General features: G+C 36.8%; 2 protein-coding genes across 5 annotated transcripts in view; one reads left to right on the top strand and one right to left on the bottom strand.

Annotated features, from left to right (window-relative positions):
- The window catches only part of Cpr (Cytochrome P450 reductase), a 576,566-nt gene that overhangs the window by 96,076 nt on the left and 466,363 nt on the right, over positions 1–14,127 (bottom strand). For all 4 annotated transcript variants that reach the window (XM_067141922.2, XM_067141924.2, XM_067141923.2 and 1 more), the window contains 2 exons: positions 4,785–4,973; positions 3,799–3,926 (listed from right to left, as the gene is read on the bottom strand). In XM_067141922.2, coding sequence (XP_066998023.1) covers positions 3,799–3,926; positions 4,785–4,973 — 317 coding nt within the window. The remainder of the gene's footprint in view (positions 1–3,798; positions 3,927–4,784; positions 4,974–14,127) is intronic.
- LOC136864651 (lymphocyte antigen 75) overlaps positions 1–14,127 on the top strand; it is a 350,542-nt gene that overhangs the window by 309,021 nt on the left and 27,394 nt on the right. The gene's annotated exons all lie outside the window — the stretch shown is intronic.

Raw genomic sequence — 14,127 nt, 5'->3', positions numbered from 1 at the left:
AGTGGCCTTGTGGAACAGTTTAGGCTTCTCAAATAATCCTCCCTAGCAGAGGAGGTTCTAGATAAACCACAGACTTCTTAATGAGCTATAGTTTCCTGGGCTTTTTCCTCAATTTATATTATCATATACATATTGTTGTCAACAAATTAGGACAATGAAATTAATGGAAAATTTCTAAAGATAATCATCTTGCTTCCCAAAAGTAGAAGTACTTTCATATTTATTCAATTGCTTACAAGGCATCTAGTTCTAGTTCAGGCATTTTTAACAGCAAGTAACGAAAAAAGATCTAATGCACTTAAACTGAAAGGAGGAACTTAGGAGCTTATCTATACAATTAAGAAAAATGAGATGGTGTCTGTTCATTCATTCATTCATTCATTCATTCCGGATAGGCTCTATAACTACTGAGCTGGAATTTGGTATGAATATAGCTTGAAATCCTGAGCCAAGGAAGAAAAACTAGATTGTCATACATTTCACCATTTCAAAATAATTGGGGATTTTACAGAGGTATGTCCAATTGGTTATGGCATCATACACAACCATTAACCTGGCTCAAGAGAGATAGGGTCACCGTCCCTATCCTTCACTTGAGTAAATCTTGTCTGGCGCATCCACGTTGTGGGGGTGGGTATCCTTCACATTAGTAGGCCAGTGTGAAGGAGAGCTAAGTTCAGGTAGGGAATCACAAGGGAACACATACATGTGTCGCACTCTGATTCGATTGAAATTTGGTAGGAATATTCGTGGGAGGCAGTAGAACTCTAAGGTGAAAACTGCATCTGCCCAGTGCAAGTTTAAATGCCAAAACTGAACAAATAAATAGCCGTAAAATTAGAAGTGCCGCGGGAGTATCAGGGAGTGGTGGAGAGTTAGGGAGGAGCGAAGCAGTGGACATGAACCAACCAGGCTGTAACGAGTGCAGCAGCCAAGCAGCGTATAGTTAGCGCGTTCCCCTTAACTTCCCAATCAGATGTGCAAAATGTAAATATGAAAACAGCACACGAAACAAGTGTACAAAGGACAACGTTTGAACAACGATGCCAATAAGGTTTGAAAAATTTAGGCCCGAGTTTTTGTTACTCATTCTAATTTTTCAAAACTTATTGGCATCGTTGTTCAAACATCGTCCTTTGTACACTTGTTTCATGTGCTGTTTTCGTATTTACGTTTTGCACATCTGATCGGGAAGTTAAGGGGAACGCGCTAACTATACGCTGCCTGCCTGCTGGTGCAGCTCGACGCAGCCCGGTTGGTTCACGTCTACTGCTTCACTCCTCCCTACCTCTCCGCCACACCCCGATATTGCCACGGCACTTCTAATTTTATGACTATTTATTTGTTCAATTTTGGCATTTAAACTTGCCCTGGGCACATGCAGTTTTCACCTTAGCATTCTACAGCCTCCCACGAATATTCCTACCAAATTTCAACCAAATCGGAGTGTAACACATGTATGTGTTCCCTCGTCAATTTCGTGGGGTATAACGTGAAACCTGTGCCCAGGGTTACAGGAGAAGACCTTAACAGCATCTTAGGCAGAGAAGGAGACCTTCGGAATGGTGAAAATGGTGGATGAGGCAACCCATTCTCTCTGGGGAAAATTAGAAGAAGAAACTACTGTCTTGTGGAGAAGAGGGATCTTCAAAGGCCAAAGTAGGGGACTGCCTGTAGGGGTGAAGTACAGTGGGGACTTCGAGGGCCCTGGGACCGCTACGGTAGCTGTGAAGGCCCTTCAGGAACTCTGAAAAGTGGTGGCAAAAGGGGCTTTGGTTAAGACGCAGCAGGTCATTATGCTACTTAGGTTCCAGAATGGGTAAAAAAAAAAAAAAAAAAAAAAAAAAAAAAAAAAAAAAAAAAAAAAATAAATGCAATGTAAAGTTTAATCTTATACCAGTTGTATAGTATCATTTGAAGTAATTCCACATACTGTATATCAGTTGACTATATTTGTAAGTAGTACAGGAGATATTATAAGTAGAATTTTGTAAACAATATAAATTTATTAAGGATGAGCTGTGTTTAATAGAAAAAATTGTTAGCGTAAATTGTATAATATTGTATTATAGGAAAATTTTCTTCTCTTGTTAATTTAATATTTAGTGCTTGACAATAATGTATTTTAGTGTACCATTTGCCACCGAGGTAGACACCTCATTTGCAAATAAAGAGATTTTGATTTGATTTTGAGTATACCCCGAAAGAAAATTCTCAGATGCGTTAGGCTTAGCAGGTCAGCAGATGAGTAAATTTGTACTTGCTTTCAACTATAATACAAGCCTCGGATGGAAGTTTAAAAGTGGAGGAGGCTCGTTAACCACACCCGGGCGACTGGAGTGGGACATTGATGATGATGATGATGATGATGATGATGTCCCAAATTTGGGCTATTTTTATTCTACAGCAACTAAAATAAGGGTAAATGGTTGGCTCTATAAAAGAAATGAAGTGCCTATGTGGCTCTGAAATTGAATTTTCTACAAGAAACGTTATATGCATTTTCTTCATAACTCTAATGGTCTTTGAGAAAATTCAGCTTTCTGGTGTTTTCGGCAGTGGTCCACAGTGAAATAACTAAAGTATCAGGTAAACAGTTGGCCTTATCGATAAATGAAATGCACCATATTTACCTGGAAATTACATTTCTACAAGGAACATAATATGCACGGTTTTTAGAGAAATTTCAGCTTTCTGGTGTTTTTGGCTATGGTTGCCTTCACTAATGAATAGGCTATTCATTTCATGCATAAGTCGTTCATTTGTTGGCAGGCCAGCTGAAGAACGAGGGGGTCATTCTATGGAAAGTGTTTGGATTCTACAGTAGTATTGCTGATAGTCCTAATCGTAATTATCCATATTTGAGAACTGCTGTGGGCTGTAGTTTATCAAGTCAGCCATCATCATCGTATTATTTGTAGCCTATATTCTGTCTTTCTATCTTTTTAATATTGTTTAGGTTCAGGATTCATATTTAGTGGGTTTATATTGTACGCGCACCTTTTAGTGATAGATTTACACCCTAGTGCTGCATCGGTCGACCTTGGGTATCTTCGAGATTCGTACTGGCAAACTTTGAAACATATACTAAGAATCGCTTATGCATCGCTGTGCGACATCTGGCGTACACTTTACGTACTCATACCGTTGTTGTTTACACAGCAAAGCCAAACTATATAATTCATGCTAGGAACAAGATTTGCATCGAGAAATGTTATATAATGTGTGTGTGACATATTAGTTGGCTTAAGATAATAAAGATTTAGAAAATTCATATCGATCGATCATATTGTCGATTCAATTCAGATTTCATTTCCATTCAATTGGCAGTATTACCGGAACTGGCAGTGCTCCCTCCTTATTCCTCAACCCAGAACAAAAATCTATCACTAAAAAGTGTGTGTATAATAATTCACATTTCATTTTGAGTCACCTAGAGAACCAGTGCTTCACTCATGGCCAGCTTTGCGTCATGTGCTTTCAAGTGTCGATGGGTCACAACCTACGTATTTATGTACCCGATAATAAGGTCATAAACACTGTGTACAAGAGTGTGTTGTAAGACACACATACACTTGTGGGGCACCGTAATTTAACCACCTTCATCCTTGCTCATAAATCCGTACAAAGTACAGGACTTTTGCACCAATGCACTAGAAGTAACTGCACTCAGATTGGAAACTTCCTGAAATTTTCATACATAGGTGTATGTGTATATATATATTAAGATTTGCTTCTACTTATTTGGGCTTAAAAATTAACTTGAAATATCATCAGTCCCCAATGAGTTAAGCTTACCTGAATCATATCGCATCTTCGACCCCTCAATATCAAATTCTATGTGCATACAGGATCGGTCCCCAGCCTTGTGCAATTCTTTATTGACCTTTATCTTGGCCAAGAAAGGATTTTTAGCATCAAAGGGTCTGAAAATAATAGAAAAGTAAATATAGAAATTAATAAATAGGTTTTTTAAATACAGAATTAAACTGACTTCACTACCGTTGCTCAATATGGCCATCAAAAGGTGGTTGAAAGCATTCCAACGAGGCAAGTCATTTACCATTATGACACACTAGTGAAGACTGTTTAATTCCACAAAATTGTCACCATCACTATATAATGGACATTGATACTGAAGTAGAAAAAGTATTTTAAAAAGCTTGTTTAGCAGCTTCCAGTTTTGCAATCGATCCCTCTGAAATAGTTTACTTTAACTGAAGCTTAATTTTAACACAGTGAAATGTGGGCTTCTATCATCTACTGTAAATGAATCTCCAACTCTGTTCACTTACGGCTTACAATATAATTTTGTACTGCTAGTGGATTTTTACCAGTGTACTGGTATAAAAAATTGCACAGATTTAAAATATAATTCTAACCCATTAGCAAGAAATGTGAACAATGAATGAACTCTCATGAAGATGTGAGCAGGAAGATTTAAAAAAAATAAAAAATAAAACTGTGTTCTTGCTATTAGACTCAGTAACACATGACAACAACACTGTAGTATTTTCCACGTAAAATGTTGAATCCCAACAAATTAAAGCTATCTACTCTAGCATTCAGGAGATAGTGGGTTCAAACCCCACTAATTGGCAGCCCTGAAGATGGTTTTCTGTGTGGTTTCCCATTTTCACACCAGACAAATGCTGGGGCTGTACCTGAATTAAGGCAACAGTCACTTTTTTCCCAGTCCTAGCTCTTTCCTATCCCACCTTTGCCATAAGTATGTATCAGTATGATGTAAAACAAACAGAAAATAAGTAAAACTATCTTCTTACGGTCTTTGGTTCTTCAATGAGTGTAAGCGTGCAACTTCACCAGAGTACACACGGTCAGGATTTACATCTGTATGTTCCGTCAGAGAATACTGCCTTACACTAACATCTTCACCAGTGGCTTCAATGCCGAAGTATTCGCATACAGCTGGCCAAAACTTATCTTTCCAAGTAATGAAGTCATCTTCAATGCTGGAAAACAAAACATACATAAACATAAACAAAACATACATAATATTGCCACTGATGCTTTCACAGCCCGTACTTGTAGACATGATACTGTATAGGCTTTTGGGCTTATGCTGTGTCAAGAAAATAAGGTGAAATTCTTTACACTTCACAGAGAACTGAGCTCTGCATCATCTGAAGAAAATCTCGACTGTCCACGAGTTCTCATGCGAAACGTAAAGAATTTCACCTTATTTTCTTGACACGGCATAGGCCCAAAAGCCTATACAGTATCATGACTAAAGGTAATATTTATCAGTAACTTTGAAAGCTTATGAAATTTTTAAAAAAAGAAAAAAAGCTAGAGAGATTTAGATACACAGTAGTAGATCATTACCAAACGCCAAAACAGCTCCATTACCTAAAATAAAGTTGAAAATACCATTAATGGATATTCTTGCATTTTATATTGATTTTCATGTATGTATGTATGTATGTATGTATGTATGTATGTATGTATGTATGTATGTATGTATGTATGTATGTATGTATCTATATATATAAAATAGCTTGTCCTGACTGACTGACTGATTCATCATCGCCGAGCCAAAACTACTGGACATAAAGAAATGAAATTTTGGGGATATATTCATATTAAGATGTAGGTGCTCGCTAAGAGAGGATTTTGGGATATTCCTTCGCTAAGGGGGTGAAATGGGGGGTGAAATTTTAAAATGAGTGTATCTATATCTCAAAACATTAAAAGTTTACAGATGTAAAAATTGGTATTTAGAATCTTCTTTAAAAAATAAGGAAACACGTATTTTTTTGTTTTCAGAAAATCCCAATAGGAGGGGTGAAAAAGGGTTAAAATGGGGGAAAATGGGTTGAATGCCTTTAATCAGGACACCGGTACTTATATCTCAGAAACTGAAGATATTACAGACCTGAAAATTGGTAATTTTGATCTCTTTTAAAAATAAAGGAACACGTATTTTTTTGTTTTTGGAAAATACAATTAATGGGAGGGTGAAAAGGGGGCGAATTTTTAAAATGAGTGAATCTATATCTCCAAACTTTTAAAGTTTGCAGATGTAAAAATTGGTATTTAGAATCTTCATTAAAAATAAAGAAACATGTATTTTTTTGTTTTAGGAAATTCGCAATAGGAGGAGTGAAAAGGGGTGAAAAAGGGGTTGAATGCCTTTAATGAGGCTACTTATATCTCAGAAACTGAAGATATTACAGACCTGAAAATTGGTGTTTGGAATCTCCTTTAAAAATAAAGAAACAGGTATTTTTTTGTTTTTGGAAAATCCAATTAATGCTAGGGTGAAAAGGGGGTGAATTTTTAAAATGAGTAAATCTATATCTCCAAACTTTTAAAGTTCGCAGATGTAAAAATTGGTATTTAGAATCTTCATTAAAAATAAAGAAACATGTATTTTTTGTTTTCGGAAAATCGCAATAGGAGTGAAAAGGGTGAATAATGGGTTGAATGCCTTTAATGAGGCTACTTATATTTCAGAACCTGAAGATATTACAGACCTGAAAATTGGTATTTGGGATCTACTTAAAAGTAAAGAAACACGTATTTTTTCGTTTTTGGAAAATCCAAATATTGGGGGGTGAAAAGGGGGGTTAATTTTTTAAAATGAGTGTGTCTACATCTTAAAACTTTCAAATTTACAGATGTAAAAATTGGTAGTTAGAATCTCCTCTAAAAATAAAGGAACACGTATTACTTTGTTTCCCGTAAATCCCAATAGGAGGGGTGTAAAAGGGTGAAAAATGATTTGAATGCCTTTAATGAGGATACATATATCTCAGAAACGAAAGATATTACAGAACTGAAAATTTGTATATGGGATCTCCTTTAAAAATAAAGAAACACGTATTTTTAGTTTTTGGAAAATCCAATTAATGGCGGTTAAACAGGAGTGACAAATTGGGGTGAATTTTTTGAAAGACTATATCTACAGAATATCTTGGAAACGTAAAATGTTACAGACGTAAAAAGTGGGTGTTTGGAATCTCCTGTAAATGTAAAGAAATATAGGTGATTTGTTTTTGGAAACTCCGCTTAAGGGTAACTCAAAAGTGGTGAAATTTTAAAATGAGAATTTTTACAGTATATCTAAAAGAACTTAACATGTTACAGAAGTGAAAAATGGTATTTTTTATCTCTATTAAATATAAAGGAACGTGTATTTTTAGTTTTCGGAAATACCACTTGGGTGGAGGGGGGGGGTAAAAGTGACTGAAAATGGTGTTGAATTCTTTTAATTAGGCTAATGATATCTCAAAAATGAAGATGTTACAGACGTGAAATTTGATATTTGGAATCTGCTTTAAAAGTAAAGAAACACGTATTCTCGGAAAATCCAAAGAAGTGGGGGTGGGGGTGAAAGAATTGAAAAATTAATTTACTTAATTTTATGAGAATGCATACATCTAATAAAAACTAAGGTTGTTACAGACGTGAAATTCGTATTTGGATCTCCTTTAAAAACAAAGAAAAACGCGTTTTGGGGGAAACCATCTTGGAGGGCGGGAGTGTAAAGGAGTTGAATTCCTTTCATGAGGACACATAAATCAAAAACTGAAGAAGTTAGAGTCGTGATAATTGGTATTTACAAGATCCATTACTATTAAAGAAACAAGTATTTTTTGCGGGAAAATTCACTTAGGGGGGTGGGGGAGTAGTGTGAAATGAAGTGAAAATAAATTATTTTTATGGGGATACGTATATCTCAAAACTGAAGGTAATAGACGTGAGCGGCAGCGCGCCGGCCTCTCACAGCTGGGTTCCGTGGTTCAAATCCCGGTCACTCCATGCGACAGTCGTGCTGAACAAAACGGAGGCGGGACAGGTTTTTCTCCGGATACTCCGGTTTTCCCTGTCATCAGCCATTCCAGCAACACATAATAATAATAATAATAATAATAATAATAATAATAATAATAATAATAATAATAATAATAATAATAATCCCTCTTCACAAGAAACCAAAACATCCTTGGTGGAATCAAGAATGTGAGACCGCACTAGAATTGTAACAAATCAGAAGAAACACAGAAGAAATTCTTCGAAGTTCGCAAGCATGTATCCAAGATTTTAAGACAAAATAAACGGAAATACGTCAATGTCCAACTGAAGTCAATTGAAGACAACTTCAAAAATTACAACACACACGATTTCTACAAGACCTTTGCGAACCAAATTAAAGGATATTCCCCACAGAACCTTTGCTTTCGGAAGCAAGATGGTAAACTAGCCTTGACAAATAAGGAAAACTGCCAAGAATTAGCTACATATTTTTCACAGCTTTTAAATTGTCCAGAACCCAAAAAGAGATTCCCGAAAGTACAGCCAGAAATCATACCGGAAAATTCGTCACCACCAACTCAAGAAGAAATTTATTCACATATCAAGAAATTTAAAGACAACAAAGCATCAGGGGAAGACGGAATTGTAGCTGAACTTCTGAAAAATTTAGGCCCAAATTCACTCAGAGAAATTACACAAATAATCCAAAACATTTGGCAAACCGAAAAGCTACCGGATGACTGGAAGATTGCTCTAATCCATCCACTACATAAAAAAGGCAGCAAGTTAGACGTAAACAATATTACAGAGGAATCTCACTTGTATCAGTCACATACAAAATACTATCAGCCTGTCTCTTGCATAGAACACAACAACAATTAGAACCCAAATTATCAGAATTTCAAGCAGGATTCAGACCAAACAGTTCATGCCCAGAACAAATTTTCAACCTCAAAACCATACTTAAACTACGAGCCCTCAGACAAAAGCCTACAGTATGCACATTTGTAGATTTCAAAAAGGCATATGATTCGATAGACAGACCCTCACTATTCCAAATTCTAGAAGAGAGAGGACTAGATCCCAAAACCCTAGAACTCATAAAACAAACACTAACGGGCACAAAATCTAAAGTGAAATTTATGGGAGAAATTTCAGAACCCTTCGACATTCAAACAGGTGTGAGACAAGGTGATGGACTCTCTCCTATTCTGTTCAACGTCGTCCTAGACAAGGTTATGGAAGAATGGGAGAAGGAACTCAAGAAACGTGAATCTTGGAAACCGATCCGATTGGGCTTTCCCAAAAACAACCTCTACGTACCATACCTCGCATTTGCGGACGATCTGGCGATTTTAACAGAGGATGAGGAGACTGCCATCAAGCAGCTTGAGATACTTAAGGAATCTGCAGAAAAAGTGGGACTACAGATTTCATTTGAGAAAACCAAATTCTTCTGTTCAAAGACAGATATCACGAGCCTGAGAACAAAATACGGTAAAATCGACCGGGTCTCGTACTTTAAATACCTCGGAGAATTCATCGAACCGACAGGCCTTGAGAAGATCTCACAGCAAAACCGTCTCCAAAAAGTCAAGAAGGCATTAGGGTTAGTTCAAGACATCTACAACAAAAAATGCATGTCAAGACAGACAAAAATTCGGCATTACAACACAGTCATAAAACCAACAGTCCTTTGTGCAAGTGAAACATTGTCACTTAACAGTAAACAAGAATTAGAAGAAATAAAAAAGTAAGAGAGGAAGATCATCAGGAAAATCCTAGGAGCAAGATATACCCAAGATGGTTACAGGCTACAATCAATCAAAACAACAGAAAAAGTTTCAAACATTGAAATTGACATTAAGAAAAGACGAATGAAATTCTTTGGACACCTCACAAGATTACCAGAAAATCGACTGTCAAAAAGAATATTAAATTATGTTAGCTCACTTAAGAATTCAACACCTTGGCTGGACGAACTTCAAAAGGACCTCAAAAACGCAAACATATGTGCAACAGACATTTTAGAAAGAGACACCTTCAGACACAAAGTCAAAAAGTGGGAAGTTACATCAGAGCAACCAAAGCAAAAACAGTGCAGACCGAAATGGTCGGAAGAACGTAAACAAGCCTTCTCAGAGAGAATGAAAGCCTATTGGAAGAACAAGAAGAACCCAAAGAAAGCTTGATTGAGTTTTTTGCTTAACGTCTTCCATTATTGGGAGAATACGCTAATAATAATAATAATAATAATAATAATAATAATAATAATAATGATGTTCCGGACCGTCGTCAAATGTGTGGACCGCGCTGGAAACGGCTCCTGGACGGGTAATGACTAAGAATGCAGTCCGGCCGCGGGTTCAATGCCGCCAAGGCACCCAATATGACACCACGCCGGATTTTCTGAAGGATTTTATCCATATGAAAAATGATTATAGGAAAAGATGGCAAAGATTTACGGACCCAACTGACCGGGAGGAATACCTGAGCCTAGCCCGGGAAGTACGAAATCGATTGCTGGAAAGGAAGATTGAAAAATGGGAGGAAACGTGCCGTAATCTAATAGAAAACGAGTCAGATCGGGAATTTTGGTGGATTCACCCAGAAAACGAGTCAGACCGCGAATTTCGACCGATTATATATCTAAAACAATAAGCATTCAATTATAAATTTCAGTATAATACCGTAGCGAAGCACGGGTATCTTGCTAGTATATGTATGTATGTATGTATGTATGTATGTATGTATGTATGTATGTATGTATGTATGTATGTAATATTTATTCATCATGAAAAGAAAGAAACTAAGTATGGACAGCTTAATGATATTAAACAAGCTGCAAATGCCATACAACACAACAATGTAGCAGCAACAATACAGTGCTATGCTTTCTATGTCCATAGTGTAAAATCCTCGCCAAGCAATGTCAATCTGAATTTTATTATTGTATTAGCATGCTCAACAATGTGTAGAGCATTTGTTTCTTGAGAAGTCACTTTTCTTGTTTTTTCCTTTCCCAGGTGTACTACATTGAGTTTTATTTTTGTCAGATTTTGCAGGATATTTTACTTTTCTTACAGCAGTTTAAAAACAGCAATTGTTGGAGGAAATTGCACTGTTATGAGTAAAGAATGGAAATTATTGGCCTCAATCCTTGACAAACAACAATGGAAGCTGAAGCAGCAACAGTCCATAAATGCATATGGACAGAACCTCCAAATATACCCATTTTTCACTGTTACTAACACGATATTCAAGGTAATGCATGGATTGCTTCACTCAGAGACAGGCTACATACACTCAACCTATTTAACTAACCTTCGTAATAAACACTAATTGTCAGTAATAGTATTATTTTTAGTTTTATGTACCACCAACAACTGCAACAGTTTTCCGAGATGCTGAGGTGCCAGAATTTTGTCTTGCAGGAGTTATTTTATGTGATATGAAATTTACCAACATGAGGCTGACATACTCAAGCACCTTCAAATAACACTGGACTGAGCCAGGATCAAGCCAACCAACGTGGGCTCAGAAGGTCAGCGCTTCTATCGTCTGAGGCACACAGCCCTTTAATTGACGTTATGTTGAGAAAAATCTTGATTTTTATACACAAACATAACAAAGATGATCAATGTTTTCACATATGATAATTAGCCCAGACTTATTCTGAAAATTCAGTTTATGAAACATTTCTGATCACTATACCATGTCACATTGACCAATAAAGTCTACAAGAAAGGAACATTAACCCTAGAATGGTAACGAGGAAATTTAACGCTTATTGGTAACTATACGCTTCCAAGGTGAACACGGCGCAAAACAATGCCTGTACTGTCTCCTATCTTTCTTTTCTCCAACGTTCTTCATGTTAACTACATCACTAAGTATAGAGGTGAATTCAATTATATTTTCTTTCTGATACTTGAATTAATTGTTCTATTTCCAACACAAGATATACAAGGCACAAGTGGTACATAAAAATAAACACCAGTAAAAAAAATCTAGACTCTCAAGACAGACTTACTAGCTTGTTGAAAGTAAATTCTTGTTCCAGAAGTAACTGAAGTAAAAGAAAAATAACCTACAACAAATTTGATAAAAACTCATATGAAATAAACTAGAAAGAATCACACCAATTTATGGTAAATATGCACCTCTCAGGCGCACTACATTACGTAAGAGGGTTATTATTCACCGAACGTGGACAGGAACACGGCTGGGACGTGACGCACGTGGGGCTTTTTGAAGCATAGCTGGAGGGTAGGGATGCCCTGTCATGGTCACTCGCTTTGGCGGGCATTTACATTTGCGTGTACGTCTATGAGGCGTATTGTTACCATTCTAGGATTAAGCGAACATCACAGTACATGAGTACATGAATAATTAACCAATCCAACACTATATATCCAATGCAGAAACTTTGAGGGGTAAGAAAGTATGCATTTCATAATTAGTGTTAAAAGATAAAGAAGGACCTAGGTGATTCTGTTTCTTGATGTCTATGATGCATCTCATAGTTATAAATGGATCCACTCTGACACATTTAAGAACAGTTGAGTTTATTCGACAAAAATAGTAGGACAAATGTGCTTTTTATCATTGAAGACATTCTCTATGAGCGATGCTTGCTGTACTGAAGGCCTGGTTAATGAAAACAGGTGCACGGCATCCATTCCAATAACAAATTACACATTTGAAGTGTGATGGAACACCTCGCAGGCACATTGAAGAAATGAGCATGTCTTGCAGTTCCTTATACCATCCTTGTCTTATGAAACAGAAATTAATGCAACCTATAGCAGAAACAATTATGAAGCCACACTGGTCAATTACATGTACAAGATGATGTAAAATAAAGACTAGCACTGGTCACCTTCACGAAGTATATAAATCTCAATTTTAACTCTGAAAGTAAAAGAAAAATGCTAGTATGTACAATTTTGAGTTACACCTACAAGCTCCAACACTCAGCTCCTCATACTTCATAACTTAATACAATTTTGTGGAAAAATCAGGCCATCCATATCAAGGTACATTACGCAAGCCACAATTAATACATCCATACAGAACATTTCTAGTTTCCAGACATTTATGAACAACCCTAGTTTTAATAATAATAATGTTATTTGTTTTACGTCCCACTAACTACTCTTTTAAGGTTTTCGGAGACGCCGAGGTGCCGGAATTTAGTCCCGCAGGAGTTCTTTTACGTGCCAGTAAATCTACCGACACGAGGCTGACGTATTTGAGCACCTTCAAATACCACCGGACTGAGCCAGGATCGAACCTGCCAAGTTGGGGTCAGAGGGCCAGCGCCTTAACCGTCTGAGCCACTCAGCCCGGCAACCCTAGTTTTAATGACATGCCACAGTAAGAGAGCATCACAGTACACAAGTAATGAAACTACACACAAACAAATTCCTCCAAGGGATTTACCAATTTATTCAACAATAGACAGTATATGCATTGCAGAAACTTGTAGGTGGGTGGGTGGGTGGGTGGGTGGGAGGTAAGAAAGCAGTAGCAAAACCAGGATCAGCCAATTGGGGGGGTTAGAGTTACAAAATGATGATGGAACACAATGGAAGTGTGTCTGTGGTGCGCGTATGCAAGACTTATAAGGACACTGATACAAGTGAATTATGTTGATATTCAGATTGCAGAACACTGCAAAATCTTACATTAAAATACAGATCAAGAAGAAAACTATCAAGGTCAACAGTTTTACAGCAAATGGTATGTTCAGTTTACTATCTAAAATCGAACATTCAAGGTTTCCTAGAAAATAGATTCAACAGATCTGTTGGTTGTACAATTATGTCTCTGAATATTTGTTGTCAGTTTCTGTGTATTCTCTGTTTGTAAAATTTCCATGGGAGGGAGGGTCTAAACCCCAGTAATCCCCCTTGGCTACACCCCTGTAAGAAAGTACGAATTTCATAATTGTTAAAAAATAAGCACTATATGCATACTCTTCTCTACAGCTGAAGAAAATGAAAGGACCCTGGAACAGTATATGTACCATAGAATTACAGTAGAAGTCCGTTATAGCGAGAATTCATAACGGCGAAAAATTTACTCGCTATAGCAGATTGTCGTTATATCCGATTTTTAAAAGTCGCGAAAACCCCTATACACATTACAATCCGTATAAAATGGCAATCAGTTTGTTCAAAACTTGCGTTTTCGCGGATAATATCCACACTACGGCCTGTTTGTTGTTTTCGAAATCCGATACTACGTGAAAGTGTGTGTTTAATTTCATTCTGAAAAAAATATATTACCATATTTCTCCGAATCAAAGACGACACCCACTTTATCCTTTAAAAAAAAATTAAA

The sequence above is a fragment of the Anabrus simplex genome, chromosome 2 (genome assembly GCF_040414725.1).
Source record: "Anabrus simplex isolate iqAnaSimp1 chromosome 2, ASM4041472v1, whole genome shotgun sequence".
NCBI lineage: Eukaryota > Metazoa > Arthropoda > Insecta > Orthoptera > Tettigoniidae > Anabrus > Anabrus simplex.
Note: the sequence above shows the minus strand (reverse complement) of the source record. Positions and strands in the feature narration are given on the sequence as shown.